The 19320-nt window shown below is 36.4% G+C and overlaps 1 protein-coding gene across 2 annotated transcripts in view; it reads right to left on the bottom strand.

The window, feature by feature from the left end:
- Nucleotides 1–2176: 2176 nt before the first annotated feature.
- The window catches only part of PRKAR2B (protein kinase cAMP-dependent type II regulatory subunit beta), an 83822-nt gene continuing 66678 nt past the window's right edge, over nt 2177–19320 (bottom strand). For both annotated transcript variants that reach the window (XM_032199090.1, XM_032199098.1), the window contains 7 exons: nt 11096–11202; nt 10103–10256; nt 8619–8720; nt 7390–7464; nt 6486–6551; nt 6191–6329; nt 2177–4747 (listed from right to left, as the gene is read on the bottom strand). In XM_032199090.1, the coding sequence (XP_032054981.1) occupies nt 4614–4747; nt 6191–6329; nt 6486–6551; nt 7390–7464; nt 8619–8720; nt 10103–10256; nt 11096–11202 (777 nt within the window). In that variant the 3' untranslated portion in view covers nt 2177–4613. The remainder of the gene's footprint in view (nt 4748–6190; nt 6330–6485; nt 6552–7389; nt 7465–8618; nt 8721–10102; nt 10257–11095; nt 11203–19320) is intronic.

Below are 19320 nucleotides of genomic sequence, written 5' to 3'. Positions count from 1 at the left end.
CAAGGACAAAGCAACAAGGAGAAAAATAGGATACAGCTTGGTGAAAGTCACATAGCCTTTTCCAAACATGACATGTATCATTTATCAAATCTGAGTTTCCAGCATCTTGAGAGATGTGGAGGAGCAGCACTGAGGGGCTTACTTGGTCGCAAGGGAATTCCTCCTCCACACAGCAAGACCTACACACAGAGTGTTATCCTTTCCCAAAACTTCATAGCTCCTCAGCTGAAATAATTCAATACTTTCAAAGAAGAAAGGACAAAGTATTCATACCATGCCACGGTGCTATTTTTAGTCTGTCCTGATTTCATTTAGCTCAATCAGAAGAGTTTTGAGTCAGCACATACTGTCAAAATGGCCTAGTGTAACTTGTGTTGGAGTTTTTCACACTGTTTTGTTTTTCCTTTATGTAATTGTTTGGCTTTCTACTTTTCCCTTAGAGCATACGTACACCTCCACCAGTTCTAAGGAGGAAACACAGCCAGTGCCACCACCATTACTGCTCTCCAGATCTGCTGGATTTGTGGGGGATACATGAGATGACAATGTTAAAGTTCTTTTTTTTTTTTTCTTTTTAATATCATTTCAAGGTTCTTCTGCTCCCCTTCAGTCCACCACTGTTAAGCACCCTTCTAAGTCAAAAGGTGGATGAAGAATTTCGGAACAGTCCTGGTATAGATTTGAAGGAATATCCAACTCTCATTGACTTGAAAATGATCCTAAATTTCACAAGACAGTCAACACCACAGATCTCTACATATTTGGCACACAAAGAAGCAGTTCCTCAGAGGGAAAACTGCAGTAATACTTATTTGAGGGCTACAGACACAGGAGAGGAAGGTATCTTAGAAACTCTGAAAACAGCTATAACCATCATGGATGTATGCATGGATGGTATGCATGGACAAAAAGAGGTTTAAACTACCATAACTTTAGCAAGAATGTGTAAGAATGTTTGTGCAATGGCAAACTGACTTTCAGCAAAGCACTTTGTTCAGCAGAAGCTATTATATACAGTCAGTGACAAAAAGATTAGGAATTTCAGGTACCAGCTGTGTGAAGGATGACCAGTAGATACTCATTTTGCATATCCGGGAACCATTGACACTGAAAAATAATAAAACCTCCCGTGGCAAGTGTGCCATAAACTATAAAATGACACAAACTCTGATGTAACCGATTCCAGAGTCACCTTATATGAAGCTTAAAGCACCAAACATTTCAACAAAACTCTACCATTCCAGCAAAGGCCAGAGCAATCTTCACTGAACACCAAAGACAAGACAAGGAAAGAAGATGGCGTGACAACAGCTTATGTTGCAGGTGGTTTCACTGTGCTCTTCTTGTAGTTTTGCTCCAAGACTTTTACAATAAGTCACTTCTGGACCTCAAACAGGAGGTGTAGAAGGCAGTAATTTCACAAGCTTTTATCCCAGATGAACTTAAACAAAATCTCACGAAGCACAAACAAATGACATTTAAAAAGCAGTGGCATCAGCACTAGGACCAAGGAAGCTTAGTTTCCTCGGGGTTTCTGTCTTATGATTGACTGAGGGCTGTGGTTGGAATTTTTTTCCCATGGCTAAGACATTTGTAAACATTCAGTGCCTTGTGGATTCTCTTGTGCTTAACAACATGTGAGCCCGTGACTGCCTTTTTCATACAGAATTTCTCTCAGGCTTTTTTCTCCTTACCCAGCAGGGTGTATTTTCAACAAACTCATTGAAGCATTTATTTAGTTGGTTCTTCTCTTTAGAACTTTTGTCAAATTCGGTTAAATCATCTGAAGAATTACAAATCACTGGGGAGGTTCAGGAGAGAGGAGAGAGCAGACTAACATGCAGACGCCAAGCAACCTGACTGCAAACAAAGATGATAAAATCTTTAATACTGTGAGTTTCAGGTAATCTAAACATGCACATAGATACTCTCATAAGGTAAAAATGGCATTGCTCAAGACTATGAGAACTATCTACTGTTTTCTTGTTTGTTTGTTTGTTTGTTTGTTTTTTTGAAACACCCAAATAATTAGAAATCAGTGACTTGCCATGATTCCCTTCTTAGGATGAACACATCACATTTATGACAGGCTGCCATGTCTGAAGTGTGCACATGACTAGATCTAGAAGAAATCCCAAATGCTGACTGATGAAGGATATACGGATTTGTACAAAACTTACAAAGTGACAATTTATTACTGTTGGTAATTCACCAACAAAGAAAATTCCAGAAACCATCCAGTCCCCAAGAGCAACACAATAAAATTGCCATAACAGTAAGCCAGACTTTGCAACCCAAAACATCCAAAGTGTCTGATTATCTTAAATTTGTCACTCCCCACTACCACATCTTCTTCCCAGCTATAAACTACAAACAAATCATCAAATACAAAGCAGCTATGACAAATACCACACCAACATTTTGTCTCTACTGAGTAGCTAGAGTATCTGAATAACTTCATTTACGAAAATCGACATGAGAGTGTTAAGAATTAGGAATGTTTTAATAAATGAATATAAATAGTTCACTTGCAGCTTTATAATAATGGAATTAAAACACAACAATATCAATAAACATATATTTATATATATAAAAGTGTCGTTTATTGTAAGGAAACTTTAAATATAACCAACAATATTGAAAATATCGTGACTGGCATTTATGGCCTTGATTGTAGTTTACTGCCATACAAGTAATTTCTAGCATTTCTCTTAATCACATTAAGCTAGTGCAAAATATAGGTAGCTTTTAGAGATTAAGCATACAGAATGACAGGTGTGTAGATTTTGGTTACCTGATATTTCCTTCTAGTATAACAGGCTTCTCTTTTTTCCATAAATCAAAAGTACAAAGGCAAGTTATATGTGTAATTATTCATACCAGGTTTCTAGGTTAAAAAAACATGACACTTGTAAATTTTGCTCAGATTCTGTTTTGTTAATCATTTGCCTTATAATTTACATCATACTGTATGATATAAATTATATATTATAATTATATAATCATAATTTCATATGCAGGTATGATTATATAAACTGTCAGAACGTATCACTAACTATGGGGTAATAATTACATCAACATACACAAATATATGGCATTAGAAAAGTCATTATCTAAGAAGGAAAGATGTTATCATTCAGGTATTCAAAACAGGGCTCAAGCAGCCTCCCTTCCTACAGTTCCTGTAGTACCATTTTGGCAGAACCACTGCCAGTTGCCATTATGTGCACTAGCTTTCCATGGACATCAACAGATAGGTCAGTAAGCAGTATTAAAACTGGACTGTGCCTGAAATTTCCAGCCACAGACCTTTGTAAGCAATGAGCCCTGTGCTCGGATTTAAGATGATAGTCTCTCTCCTCAGTCTCAGAAGGTATCCCATGCTATTATGGCTAAAAAGGTATTATTTTACGACGACCTACAGGTTTTGAAAGCAGGACATGTTAGCTTTAACAGCAGCATAATTTCCAGACTCGTACAAAGCTTTTAAACTATTGATCTTTAAAATTCAATAATACTTTTGTACTTGCTGATAAGGATTTTTCAAGAACAAGCTTAGTTTAGCATGGCTTTCAGTATCAGTCACATCAGTAATTGAATCTGGTCTTTGATAGCTTAGATTAGACTGCGAGAAGAGAGATATACAGAGATCAATTGAAATAGGCAAAAGATTTAACAGATAAAAAAGGTGAGATCTAAAAAAACAACTAACTAGAGAACAAGCATAGATAGAGAAGACAAAATGCATAAATATAAAACAAGGGAGAAGTAAAACAATATAGGTTATGCATGATTAGGCAGAACATGACAACAACCTATGCCTTTGCTTTTAAAGCATTAAGGTTAATTTGTCAGCTGTTCTCACTCTAGACTGTACAGAATACATGTAACTAATAAAAAATGCAGTTTATTGCAAAAATATACAAGTCCTCTAAATTGCATAAGATATTACAATGTCGTGCTGAAACATGACATATTAAACAAAGAGGACTTTAAGACACATTACAAAATGTTAAAAATCAGATTTGGGTCATGAGCGTTACACAAAATGCATTGTCATGCTTTATCTTACGATTAGTCTTGTGATTCACTACACTCGTGATAAATGCAACATAAAATCATGACAACTGTAATAGTCAGAAAGTAATATCTACTGTATATCTTCTGTATTAATACATATAAACACTTTGTGTGCACTAATACTTTCAACATATCACATTCAAACTAACAGTCTTCCCAGAAAAATTGTAACCATTTTGAAGAACAGAAGCTGGTTGAACAAGTTCATCACGTGGGTTTTTTTTGAAATCTACTTTTTATGGAAATGTTGTATTAAAGGACTTGATTTTCAAAGGTGCTGTGCCACTGCGGGTCTTCTTAATGTCAGATGGAACCATCAGTGCTGAGCACTTTCAAAAATCAAGCCCACAATTTATTAAATTCCTATTTTGTTTACTAGTATTTCCACTGTAATAAGTCCAAAAATACCCCCAAACCCGCTCCTAAAATCACAGAAAATGCTTGGCATCTATAGGAAGAGAGACAATTTCTCAGTGGACTAACCACTACTGTGCTATATTATCATAACAGATCTCGTTGCTCCAATGTTTAGTTCATGCACTGGTATCAGCAATGTCCATGTTTGTTCCAAACAGAGCAACTAGCTGCTCTTCATAGTTTGCAATGTTTCTTTTCAGAATTTCCATACAAGGTCCCAAAAGCCTTTCAAATGCCTGCACATCCATGACTAAGATAAAAGGGGAGAAAAAGAGAAAGAACAAAATTTGCTTGTCAGTTGCTGGCACCAATTTTAGATGACATTCCAATGTAAAATTTTCAGTGGTAACAGGAAAGATAGCACTGAGGCATACACTTTGTTTACACAGAAGAGAACCACCTACCATACCAGAAACAAGACCAACCAACATAATGCTGTCTTGATACTTCATAAATGAACTTAGAATTTACTGGGTTTCTCATTTTGAAAATATGTTTGAATTAAGATTTGTACGATGCAAGAGCTCATAGAGAACTCTGGAGGGGCCTGGACTTCTCTACAAAACACAGTCTTAAGACCCTTGAGATTTAAAAAAATGCATCCTTTGATGAAGTTGTTGGCTACATTTGGGGTCTACCTTAGCATATTTCCCTGCTGTTTTTCACTTGTTTGCACTCACAGTGGAGACTAACAGATATATATTTCCCAGCCAGCATAGGAAAAGTTGGAAACAGCAATTCATATGTCAATGTGCTCTAGCTAACCAGAATGTTTTCCTTCCCTGATCACATAATGTTATCCTCTGTAGTTCTAGCCAACAGGTCAGGGAGGAAACCTCATACTTCAATCAGCTTCCCACCTGGTGGCCTGTAGTCTCTTGGCTCCTGAGAAAAGTTGAGATCTCTGACATTCTGGAACTGCCAGAGACCTTAGTGACTCACCAATGCTGAGTGATGACGCTGCCTCACCACTGCCTCTCATTCTTTTATCTCTATGATTTTTAATTTTTATTACCTGTTCATCTGGGTGTGTTTGGAGAGAAGAATTTTAAAAAACAACTTCATAAGAAAGAAAGAAACTTTTTGGTTACTGGCTTGGTAATCAAACCATCATTTCAAGGAAGCCAGATTTGTCTTTACAGTCATCCCATATCTGGATGCAGACATGTAAAAACTAAACATTAAACTATGAAAAGTAATGGGTGAGAAGAGGTTGTTTATAAGCAGGCTACAGTGTGACAGAATGATTAAATTAACAGCTAGTGAAGACAAAGAATTTCTTAAAGCTTAAGTCATGATGATAAAACGGGACAGAAGTTTTACCACAACGTTGTTTCTTGGGTGATAGTATATTGAGAAAAGAAATTCTTTACATGGCTGATTTCTCTGACAGCTATAAAAAGCTTGCATCAATACTCTCTGCACTCTGCACTATCTTGAAGCAATTTTTACTTCCATGTAATAGGAAAATGTTGGAGAATTTGTGTTCTATACCACTTATTAATTACAAATCATTTTTGCATATAAATACGATAAATAGGAATGCATAGTAATAGGTGATGTGCTTAAAAAGTCTAATGTGGGTAACAGTAATTAAATCTTAAATTCTGAAGAAAGACAGAGTTCACAATTAAAAAAATCAGATAAATCATATCAAATTTTATATTAGATATAAAATATTATTGAACAATACCTAAACATTTTACGGTGCCAAGAGCAAATGCAGAAGCGGCTCGTGGTTTGTTTGTTACAAGAGCAAGTTCTCCAAAATACTGTCCTCTTGAGCATCGAGCTATTTCAACTGCTCCATTCTCTTCTACATCTGGTTTACCCTGAAATATGAAGGGGAAAAAGAAAGAGAGAGAGATATTGAGTGCTAGATTTGCCTAATTCAAAGTCGTATAAGCAAAATTAACAACAGTAACACTTAGAATACATCAAGATTTCAATATATATATATATTTATGTGTGTTTTAGGGATGTTTTACCTTCCTTGTCATTATGATCCTTACTTCCCCAGATTCAACAATAAAGAAAGAATCAGCCATGTCACCCTGTAGAAGAAAAAAAATAATGAAGTGGGTAAATGAAATGTGAAATTTAATTTTAGTTTCATGGCAACATTAAAATATCGGCAGCCAGTGCCTTGAAGTTAACCTTTTTCATACCTACTGCCAAAGAAACCACTTTTAATGTAAAATCCACACTCAAGGCACAAAACAATCAAAACAACTATACAGAACTGATAGTAAGTCCTTTCCGTTAAAAGACACAGCCTATACAAAAAGCAGGGAAAAAAAAAAAAAAAGATTTTAAGATCCTTATTCCCATTTCTCCATCTCTGCATAACTTCCAAATAATTTCCCTTATGGACTTTTCCAATATAAATAAGCCTCCAAGGGCTGTATCTGATACCCAATAAATATTTTTGGTTGAGACAATCTCAGTAGCCTATCCCAAAAATTTTCCTCAGAATATCGTGAGTTGGAAGGGACCCACAAGAATCATCAGAGTCCAACTCCTGGCCCAATATAGGACTACCTAAAAATTAAGCTTTATGTCTGAGAGCATATAGAACAAAAACAAAGTAGGTCTTTAGTACTCTTTAGTGCAAATAATCATTCCTTTATGTAGTTAGAATTTCTAAAAATGTTGACTTGTTTATTGATACCGACAAAAAGGGATGTTTTTCAGAGTACTGTGTAAGTAAAAAATTAGCTTATGAAATAGTATCACCTCTGCCAGATTCAGGCCATCACATTAGATGCCAGATTCATTTTGTTTCTTTTGACAAAGAACAACGTAAACAGTACATGGTTTTAAACTATAAATACTATGGCAATTGTTCTCTCTTGGAAGAGAAGAACTAAACCAAGAAACAAGCAACTGTACCTGAGCAATGATTTGTTCCCCATCTTTGTACACTTTGGTGCCAATCACATCAACCACTTTCAAACGCTCCGATACCTTCATTTACAAAAAGAAAACATAAGAAATATTAACATTACAATACTGTACTTAGAAAGTCTTCTTATTCTTCATAGAATCATAGAATAGTTTGGTTTGGAAGGGACCTTAAAGATCATCTCATTCCAACCCCCTGCCATGGGCAGGGACACCTCCCACCAGCCCAGGTTGCCCAAAGCCCCATCCAGCCTGGCCTTGAACACCTCCAGGGATGGGGCATCCACAGCTTCTCTGGGCAGCCTGTGCCAGGGCCTCACCACCCTCTGAGTGAAGAATGTCCTGCTAACATCTAATCTAAATCTACCCTCTTTTAGTTTAAAACCATTCCCCCATGTCCTGTCATTATTTGCCTGAGCAAAAAGTTGTTTTCCATCTTTTTTATCAGCCCCCTTTAAATATTGAAAAGCTGCAATAAGGTCACCCTGCAGCCTTCTCTTCTCCAGGCTGAACAATCCCAGCTCCCTCAGCCGTTCTTCATAGGAGGGGTGCTCCAGCCCTTTGATCAACCTTGTGGCCCTCCTCTGGACCCACTCTAACAGCTCCACATCTTTCTTGTGCTGGGGGCCCCAGACTTGGATACAGCACTCCAGGTGGGGCCTCACAAGGGCACACTTCTTTTCATGAATCTTTACACAGAACAGCCTATCTTTATTCTCCTGCTTTGATAATCAGTAAAAAAGGAAGAGCTATTGAATAGCATTTCTGAGCGTGCTACAGTTTTAACAGCTAGATGTGTTGACAGAGCTTCCATTTTTGTAAGAAGTCTATACACCAAATCTAAGTTATTTCAGAAAAGCATGCATGTAAAACTATAGTTGTTAAATGAAAATATTTTGAAATTCCCTAAGCCATTCTTTAATTTTATTTTCTAACTTCAAGTAAAATTAAGCTCAAGAAATTGAAGGTAAAAGTAGAAAAAAATACAATTTTTGATACAATGTTAAAAACTGTTCTTTATCATGAAAATTCAGAAATATAAAAATTATGGTCTTTTCAAAGACTTTTTCAACGTATGGTCTTTATATACTTTTCAAAAAAGGTATGCCAAATATTATTGTTGAGAAAATTTTAATTCCATATTTTAAGACTGCAGAAGCAGAATCTTATCAATTATCTCTGATACAGGCATTAAAGTAATGCAATACGAAGCTTACTTCTAATGATTTAAGGAATGGCAATGACTCAATAAAATTTTCATACATTCTTCTCTTTTTGGCATTATTTTTTACAATGATTCTTCGGAACGTTACCCTGTCCTGTAAACACAAAGAGAAGAAGAGAGTTTAGTAACAGAAAATGTATTCGTGGTAGAAAATGCTTTAGAAATGGCTGAAGATGTTCAAATTACCCAATTATAGTCACTCAATTTAGCCATAATACTAGCTGTCTAGACTCTTCTTACAGTCAGCTGAGAAAGAGAGACTCCTCTAGAGGTCATTCGAGAGCTCCTAAAATTAAGCTCCTGATCTCATTCAGGTTGTGAAAAGCTTCTCTGCCTTTTGGCAGAATATAGAGTTTACTTATAGGCAGTAGACAGATCTGCTTATACAGGTTGCCTACATGTTGAGCACAGAGTGGTGTGAACAAAAGCTATCCCAAATATACACCATATAATTCAAAACAGGAAAAAAAATGTCTAACCTTTTGGGGGTCAATTGTGTATTTATGAGTCTCTGTGTAACAAGTTAGTGTTTGACGGTTTACAAACAATTTCAGGTCTTTAAGAAGTCCTCAATATTTAAATATTTAATTTACAAAGTTTCTTTGACGTCCTGAAGTCCCACTTATATTGATATGTAAACAAAGAGTTTATTTTATGAATACAAAATACATGAGGCTGGGTCTTAGATTACGTAAGTCCACTTTCTGCTTTTTCAGTAGAACAAGACTCATTGCTGCTCTAAACTGCCTTAGTATTTAGCAATTGAAGTGAAATGGACAGATGGAAAACTACATGTATGCTGTTTTCTTCTCTTAACTTCATGTGACTACATCCTGGAGAGGTGAAATACTTTGCAAGTCTTCAGTGCAACAGGTGAGTATTGCTGGCCAACACAACTTAGTCCAATTTAAAGCTATTCTCTTAGTGTCCTAAACTCTGCAATGATCCCAGGAGCCATACAAATTAAAAAAGAAATAAAATAAATTTTGCATGAATAAATATACATTTTGCTTCAATGGGAAAATGATGTTTTGGGAACAATCATTAAATTGACACACAAGTCTTGAAGAATGACTAACCAAATTTTACTCTTTTTGTACGTTCTTTTACTGTGGACAAAATCCAAATACTGTAACACTGATAAATAAATAATATTTGTATTTTAATTTTACTCTGAAATCAAAGACATTTCCTATCAAGATGTGGGAAACCATTTTGTAACTTGGGAAATTACCATCAAAATAGAATAAAACAAGATTTTTAAAAACAAACAAACAAAAAAATCAACTCAGTGTTTTCTTGAGCCTCAGGTTTGCTTCTGCAGTTTCTGGAAAAAGACAGTGTCAGGAGTTCTCAGAAGTTTTAATACTAAAACTTTCTAGAATCTTTTTTTTGATGCTGTGGTAGCATATCAGTGCAATTTATATAATATATTTAAAACAAATGAATAATACATTACACAAGCATTTCACTTACCAAACCCCAGATGGCACCAGGAGAGGTAGCTATAATTGTAGCTGCTCTGGGTGTATTGTACATTAAGGCCAACTCACCAAAACTTCCTCGGTTATCATAGGTGCCAACACACCTCCCAACGCCATCACATTTTACATAAATATCGTATGTCCCTCTGTTAATAAAATATATAGACACAGTGAGTAGAATTGAGGTCTGTTCTTTGCTAAGTACTCTCACTATATTTTTATATGAATTCAAAAAAAAAAAAAAAAAGCATTTGAAACACAGGCAAATATAATTTTGCTTGCCTGAATTATATTAAGCACCTTGCAGAAACATCTCAATCACTTCAGTAAGTAATAACAGTAGTTCCTCTTTAAAGGGAAGGATAAGGTTACTAGTTTTGACAGTAACTCTTTGTAGAAATAGACTAGTTTTACTGTGATCTATTGATCACCAGAATTGTATTCATTAAAAATGAAGATCAAACACAGTATTCATGTTTCTTAATTACATTTTAACCATACTACATGCAAATGTAACATATTGCTATGATATGACCATTAAAGGAATAATACCATTTATTTAACTTTCAAAATAGTAGTTTATAAGGTAATAATTAGAAGAGATCAGGACACAACGAATACATGTGAAAAACAATGTAAGATTCTGATATAAAGAGATTGTGTGATACAAACTAATAACTCTTTTTGTTTTGGGAAAGCAACAAAATCTGGTATCTTGTAAAACATGACACAGTTACCCTCACTGACCGATGCTTAGCTATTGCTTTATTCAGCGCTGAGTATCTCTATAGTACGTGTTGATAAATCATGTGAATAAGTTCCAAACACCACTTTCCAAAGCTCAGATACTGTTCTGCTGGATCACATTTGTTCTGTTTTCTTTCTTCCATGCAAATGAGTAAGAATCAAGTACAAGTACATAGAGAAACAGATCTTTTTCAGCAGACTTTCTGCATAATGCTTTGTGCTATAAGACAGCATTCACCTATCAATGACGTAGAAGTTGTCACCATCATCCCCTTGATCAATGACATGTTCCCCTCCTTCAACCAGCTTTTCAAACATTGCATCCAACACCTGAGACATCTGCTCCTGTTTAAAAGAACATGGAAAAAGACAAGTAATTGTTATCTGCTTTCAAAATCTTACTCTTCAAATTAACTAACTGCTCCACCTCCCAAATATGCAGAAAATACTTAGGGACACAGAAATGTTCATGCTACAGAAATGTGTGGATCAACCAGGAAGATAATTTTTATTTACTATTTAGAGTTAGCTTTTTCTTCTTCCAGTGTTCAGATCCCATCTTCCTTTCTTATCTCTAACGACAACACAGATCTTAACTGTGAAATAAATTGCTCATGAGCATCCAAAGGTGGTTTCACCTTTCACAGAAACAGAACTTCACCTTTCACAATTACGTATTTTTGTCCCTTATTGCAAGCAATACACTTACCTGGTTTTGCCTTTAGAAATATTTTTTAGAACCAAAAGTTTCAAAATGATTGCGAAGTATTTTGAAAATCTAAATTATACAACACCTGCAGCACTTTGGTTGAGTAAATGCTAGACTTGTTGGGAAGGAGGAATGTACACATGGTTATAAAAATACTTTATTAAACTGAATGGAATATGAATGTCTAGAGGGAAATGGTAACAGATTCACAAAATGTCACCTTCTGAATTATGACTGTCTGTTAACAAAAACAAACCACTAATTATAGAATTTGTCTTGTATGTTGTAAACCTGCTAGAGCTTAATTATTCGTGTAAAAAAAAAAAAAAAAACACAAAAACAACCAACAAATGCAACTCTTCTGTAAACTGATATGAATCCTAAAAGGTAACATAATAAATCATGTTTTATTGTCAGTTTATTCAGCAGTATACTTAAAACACTGAGAACAAGCACAAAATTATCATCTACTTTTTGAAGCTTATTAAGTATGTATTGCACTGGAACAAACAGATTCTACTGAAAAACACAATATGGAAAAGCCTGTAGATTGAGATCCTCATGCATTTCACAATGCTTCTTTTCTTAGCATTTCCAACCACTGCAAAATGCCATTTACCTTTCCAAACAAAACCAGCCAAAGTCAGTCCTCTAGAGCCCTTCTGCAGTCCATGGGCAGAGATAACCATACCATATACCTCAGAATCATTCTCTAGAGGTCCCTTCTTCTTCCCATCAATGATAGAGAGAGCTACTATACCTCCAAGTTAGATACTTAAGTTTTAGATAGATAAGGTTAGATGGAATTAATTCCATCTTTAATCTATTGAATTTCTTCACTTACACAACGCTTTTAAAAATATCAGTAGCACTGCATTATCAGATCCTATTTAAAAATGGAAGCAGCCAAATACAATTTTACTTTACAGAATGAATTTATTGTGTGTGGGCACAAAGAACAACAGATGGGCAGCATCCATCCTCAGTGCAGATCATGGTAAACTATAGTAAGACATCATGCAATATACCTAGGCCAGAAAGAAATCTTTTTAACTGTGTCTCTACTTAGTACCTTTCTTGGTACTAAGAACATTTTCAGTTTTGTAAGTATGAACCAAGCTCACCAAAACTAATGATTTTTCTGGTAGGTAAATCTATGACATTTTAGACAGCGAAGTAGAATTCACAAATACAACTCCCCTTTAAAAACTGTTCTAACCACTTGAAGTTAATACATTTGAGAGCTAAAATAACTGCTTATTATATGCTGAAGTACAACACACATTTTAAGTTTCTTGGTAAACTGCAACTAACTTAAAGACAACTGGACCTAACCCTAAAACTTTCTACGTAGAATAATGATAGAGCAGAGTGCAACAGCCAAACCAGGCATATGGTTCTTACTCTCACCGTAAGAGTCACAAAAGCTGCTTGCCTAGCTTGCTTCTATGTGAATCCTTTTGATTCCCTGCCAAACTGAGGCTCAGCTTACTGGCACTCTCCATAGCTGCTCTGAAAGGATAAAGCTGGGTAATTTCAAAATTAAAAAGTAGATCTGTTATCATATGCAAAATTAATTCCAGTATTTTGTAAAATGGCCCAGTCTGAATGCATTACTTTTTAAAAGCAGTTCTGGTTTATGAGATAACTTATAAAATAAAACCAGGAGTTTTTTTTATTGAAATGTTTATATCTGTTATGTGTAATGCTGTGTCAATCTGGTAATCCATATTCAAAGAATGATACTTTATTGAAACGATAAAATTGTAATAGAAATAAGATTTATAGAGAAACGGAAGTATTGAACATGTGTGTTGTGTGAGCTGTGACTTCTGCTAGAATTTCATTGTCTTAATACAGCTTATTCAAACATAACAAAATATTTCTTTATCTTAAGGATGATATACTCTACGAATATAAAGTGCCAAAACCAAAGTTTAAAGTATGTGAAATTTTATTCTCTCTAATATTTATTTAAATACCCTGATTAATAGCAGCATTCTGAATAATGAAGCATGTAAATGTCGAGAAAAGAACATTCTGGGGAAAGTTATGGGGATCTTGTGTTGTTGCCATGAAAGTACACTTTTAACACCATCCTTTGTGAAAGAGAAAATACTTTAACTTCCTTAAGAATGAAGAGGCTGAGTAAGAAATCAGGTTTTCTGAAAGATGCATTCACAATATAAACCAAGGTCAGGTACCAAGATACTCTTTATAAAGATTTTTTTTTTTCCCTTTTGAAAGGCAGTAGTTATTGCCTTTCTGTCTAAAAGTCATTAAGCTCAATTGTTAGAAAGACAGTGTCATTATTCTAACAATTTCACAAAACGATTTACTAAACAAGCCATAGTTACTGTTTCCATCATCCTTGCTTTCAGGTGTGGATTTAAAATCATAACCACCGTATGATATCCCAAGTTGGAAGTGACCCAAAAGGATCATCGAGTCCAACTCCTGGCTCACACAGGACCACCCAAAAATCAAACCATGTGTCTGAGAGCGTTGTCCAAATACTTGAACTCGGCAGCTTGGTGCCATGCCCACTGCCCTGGGGAGCCTGTCCCAGTGCCTGACCACCCTCTGGGTGCAGAACCTTTCCCTAACCCCCAGCCTGACCCTCCCCTGTCCCAGCTCCATGCCGTTCCCTTGGGTCCCTAACCATTTGGAAAGAGGAATGTCAAGGAGCATCAGCTCCCTCACCAGCATCAGCCAGCATACATCATTGTTGGCAGTATCATTGTTGATGGATGAGCAGCAGCATGAGTCTTAATGGTTTTTGCATCCATCATCCTTGATCTGGATCTTTTGTAGGATAAGTTTGAGTACCTAGAGAATCTCTTATAGAGTAAGAATCTTCAAGTGAGAACAAGTCTGGTCAACGGATTGGTGCCTCCATCTGCTGTAGAAAGGTATTCTCATTTTTGCAGTGGACTTTTCAAAGATCCCGTCAAGCTCCTGTCCTGCCTGATGCTATGCATCCTCCACCTGGCAGCTCCTCACTCTGACCGCAGCACATCTCCCACATCGCCCCCCAGCCTTCAGGAGAGATGCTAGACACTCTCAGGAGCCCAAGACACAGATGGCTGTATCCTACCTCTGGATCTGGGTTGAAACTTCTGATGTGCTATGGTTGACTGGTCCAGCTGGTGCTGGGGAGCACTGCCTGTGGCTCATCATCATGGTTATTGCACTAACAGTCCCACATTCTCTCATGCACTGTTTCCAGGCCGCCTTCAAGCTCCCATCTACACAAACTGCCCCAATTGTAATGTCTCTGCTAGTTTATCCTCTTTACTGTGCTCCAGGGAGCTCTCCTCACTGGCAGTTACAGAGGTGCTCTTCAGCAACATTTCAACAGGAGCCTGATGCTCTCTGACAGTCTTCATGTGTGAAAGTACCCTAAACACTACACCTGTGGCAAAAAGTAATTGCCTCCTCTTCTCTTTTTTCCCATGGTGGCTACATGAGACTCTAGCATAAAAGCCAAATTTTAATGTCAAAAACATGACTGGTAATCATCATGGTCCCTTTGAACCACATAGTGGTTCACAGCACCTAAGCAGAGGTTTTATGAATCTCTCAGAGTTAGGAATTATTTTACTGTGCCTAAAGTGAAAGTTAGGTACCAAGTACCTTTATGAATCTAGGCTTGTAGTGACACCCGTGCAAAAATAATGTGTGTAAGCCCGATGTATTGTATTTTCATATCTGAAATGTAAAAAAAAATGTGTGACAATTAAAATCAGTTGCTAACACAAGACATGTCATGAGACTCAGAAGAACAAAACCATGATAACTGGTTTACTAAGGAAATCCTCCTGCAACAGTGTCCGGTTCCACCCTTCTTGCCAGATCATGTGAAAAAATACAAATAATCACTCCTGCATCTCCTGACTTTCATTTTGCATCACATAAAGTAACTATTGTCCTTCAGATGAATGTTACATTATTCAGAAATTGTATTTTAGCCTCAACTTCTTCAAAGTCAAGAAAACAAATATGACAATTACATCTCAATACAATTCCTTGAAAAAAAATATCAGTTAGATAATGGACATTGAGCACAACTTAAACTTCATCCAGTCATCAGGGTGCCCTTGAAAAAGAGCTTTTGATTCAGTCTGAAGAGCTGACTGACCACAACACGTCCTTTCCAAATGCCAATAGCTTTTAACTGCCAAACTACCAAGTGATTTGCTACCACTGTGCCAGATGTGTGTCTGCTGAATATCAGCTTACAGATTTACTGTGAGCTATTTTGTAGAGGGAAAAGAACAAAGTTTTCCACACTCATTTCAAGAGCTCTTAAACTCTGAGGCTTCCAAGGAGCATCGATGTTTGAATTGCTGATACAAATTCTTGCTGTCTGAGAAAGTGCCACCAATTCCGAATCAATCAAGGCTTTGCGGATAAAATGGAAAGTAGGACATGAGCACCACTGAAAATCAGGATGACAAATGCAGTGAAACAGACAGAGTACCAGAATAGGGAGAAAAAAAGAGACAGAATAATTCAGCAAAACATGGGCAGTGAAACCATGAGAATAAAAAAACCAAACAAACACAAAACAACACAAAAAAACAACAATAAATCAATAAGCCAGGATCTTGGAGATGAAGAGTAAATTACAGAATTCATGTCTCCAGCTCTACATGTTTGTTTTGCAGAACAAAAACCATGTACATATACTCCCCTGGAACTCTGATATAAATGTTAGCAGCACCATTGATCTACCTAAAAATATTTAGCTCCCTTGTGTGATATCTACTTGTAAACTAATCAAAAGGCATTTATTTCTTCACTACCAAATAATTATATAATTTATATTTAGATGTATGATAAATATTTTTGAGTAATCAGTGTTTTCCTTAAGAGTTTACCCTAAACTTCTTCTGCATAGTTATATTTAATATATAACATATACATTAATATATAGTTGTTATATTCTGCCTGTGACATATCCCACATATGCCCATCAAGTTAGGCCCAGTTACACTTCTTATATTTTGTAACTAGTCCCTCTGAGTAAGTTGGCTTACTCTTTTTAGCAGTTTGCTTAAAAAAATAATTAAAAAAGCAGAGGTAATACCAAGTTGCAGCAGTTTCAAAATCTTTATGATGAAGGCACCTTATGATGAAGGCAGTTCTGTTATAGAACATCTTCAATAACTGATCATAGGCCAGGTGGAGAGACTCCCTGTTCACCAGATACAATGTGAATGTTAACTTTGTCTTAGGGAAAAAAGAGAGGGTTAAAAGCAATTCTATTTGTTTGGGAACCCATTAGTTTGCAAAAAGCTTTGTGCCACCTATGAAAGCAGATTATTAACGTGTTCAGGCATTCTGGGCTCTCTCACTCATATATACATACTCGCTTTAATTGCTCCAACATCTGTAGTCCTAATTTTTCACCAAAAAAATAAGAATGCAAAAATATTATGAGAACCTTTGGTTAGTGGCACTTTTCGATGAGTGCTTTGGCCTTAAGCATAAGAGTCCACTATTCATAAAACATGGCCGCATTATGCTTGCTTTCATCCTCCCTTGACTTAATCAATTCTAATTGATTAATCATTATTTGTGCTCTCTTATAATAATTCCCCAGGTGAATGAGTGGCAATATGCCCAGAAATTGCTCTTGCATATTTATGGAGAATATGTATAATTGATTACCTTTTAAGGGTCAGATCATATTTGAAATATTCTCTACAAGCATTAGCAGGGCAAAGATGTCCAAAATAAAATTTATCTGAAACAAAAGAGATCTAAAATTGTTTGTGGATTTTTGGTAAAGAAAAGGTTCAGACTTAAAGTGCAAGGGTACAGCACAATTTCAATGGTATCAGTCCCTTCAGCCTCTCAGTTACTCTGATAATAGGTTGATTCATCAGTTGCTTTTTTTTTTTATTTATTAAACTGCTGCCTATGGGCCATATCTAGCCTATACCAGACAAACCACATAGCTTGTTGTTAATCAGCATCAGCCAAGTTTACTCTTAAAAGACAAAACCAAAAGAGTAACTTGTAGAAGGCTGTGTTGGCCAGTAGATGAGCTGCTGCCCTTCCTCTCAGTGATAAAACAACTCTTGGGTGCACGCACAGAAACAAAATCTAGTAACAGCAACTTGGGGCTCATCCTCAGTAATGGCCCAAGGCATCTGGTCATCTTCTTTTCTCCTTGCTGGCTTAATCAAAGTGAAGGGGAAGGGGAAAGAGGGCACGAAACAAAGAGGACGAAAAGAGGACCCTAACAGAAAGAGGCGTGCAGCTTCTGACTCCACTGCCAGTTACCTCCAGTCTCAGTAGAACAAAGGAGAAGGTGTGGGAATATGCCTTGGGCATGCATGAAGAGCAAGCGGTCTAGCACAATGTGGCAATCCTGGGAGAACAAAAGTAATGCTAGGATTTCTGGGCAGTGGTGTGGCACACAACAAAGACTAATAAACAATAAATAATAATGTGGTCTGGTAGAAAGAGGCTTTCTGGTAAGAACAACAGAAGAGATGTTTAGAAGAGAAATAAGTTAAACTAATGTCAGCTAGAATAATAGTGTGGGGACAGAGAAACGGACACGCACCTTTCTCTCATTTAATTCACCCATCCCTACAGCTCTGCTCCTGGAATTTCTCGATTCTTTCCTGATTTAGTTCTCTAAAAAGTAGCTGAAGAACCCTGGAAAACCTCCTTCCCTCATCTTGTTGCACACGTTTCAATGCATATTCTTCTTCCAGGAACTTTTTCAGTACTGTTACACGCTAGCTAAAACTGCTATAGAGTGACCCCAACTAAATGGGAAGAGATTAAGCCCCAGAAAGGTGAAAGAAATGCTAAAATACTGTTTTTGTTTTGTTTTGTTTTTTAATGTTTTTTATTTAAAGGAGTAAACTCAGGAGTGCTTTGCTAAACTGATATTAACTGACCAGTCACATCCTTGGCAACCCACAAAGTTAAAGAAAGTTCCAAGATAATTCAAGGAACTTTACAAGGGATTTATAGGAGTTGGTCTTTAAAGCAGAGATTGCTGCTTAGGGAATTGTACCAGAGCCTAATGCTCCTTTATACTATGCTCCATTTTCCATCAGAGCCATAATGTGAAATATTTATATTTATAAATACTTGTCCATAAGTTTACCTATCTAATATTTAAACACTGCTATCAGGTAAATGCAGGCTTAAGACAATGTTATGTGTTTAGAAAGTCCTAAACTGTCTCAGAGCCTGAAGGTTATCTTTGTGTCCTCTCTCTCATTTTGTCTCATATTCAAGTGGTTGTTTTTTACTTTTATGTGAGGCCTCGTGTCTTGTCAAATGGGCTCTTCAATTAAAATGCTGAGCAGTACTGTAAGTCACCTCCTAACTACTGCAGCTTCTCCTTCTGCTTTTATGATACCCTTATCTTATCTTTTCATTCACATTAAAATACGGTGTGGCAGGGTAGGATAAACTTTTAACAAAATGTGAACTCCATCCAGAATCACGTACTGAACACAATTCTGATCGTGCCTCAGGACATGCTGCTATGCTGCATTTCAGAGCAGTGCCCTACCTAGGAATGGTGTTTGACACCTTGCTAAAAGGCCATCAGGGAAAAGCCATTAAGCACTTTACATTCTTTCTTCCCTTCTACTCATTGACCTCTGCAACAATGTTCTTTATACACATAACTATAGCAGGAAGAAGCTGAAGTTCAAGGCAATAAAAAACAAACAAACAAAAAAAAAACACAGTGGGAGCATGAGACGCTAGATACA

This window comes from Aythya fuligula, chromosome 1 (assembly GCF_009819795.1).
Source record: "Aythya fuligula isolate bAytFul2 chromosome 1, bAytFul2.pri, whole genome shotgun sequence".
Classification (NCBI taxonomy): Eukaryota; Metazoa; Chordata; class Aves; order Anseriformes; family Anatidae; genus Aythya; species Aythya fuligula.
Note: the sequence above shows the minus strand (reverse complement) of the source record. Positions and strands in the feature narration are given on the sequence as shown.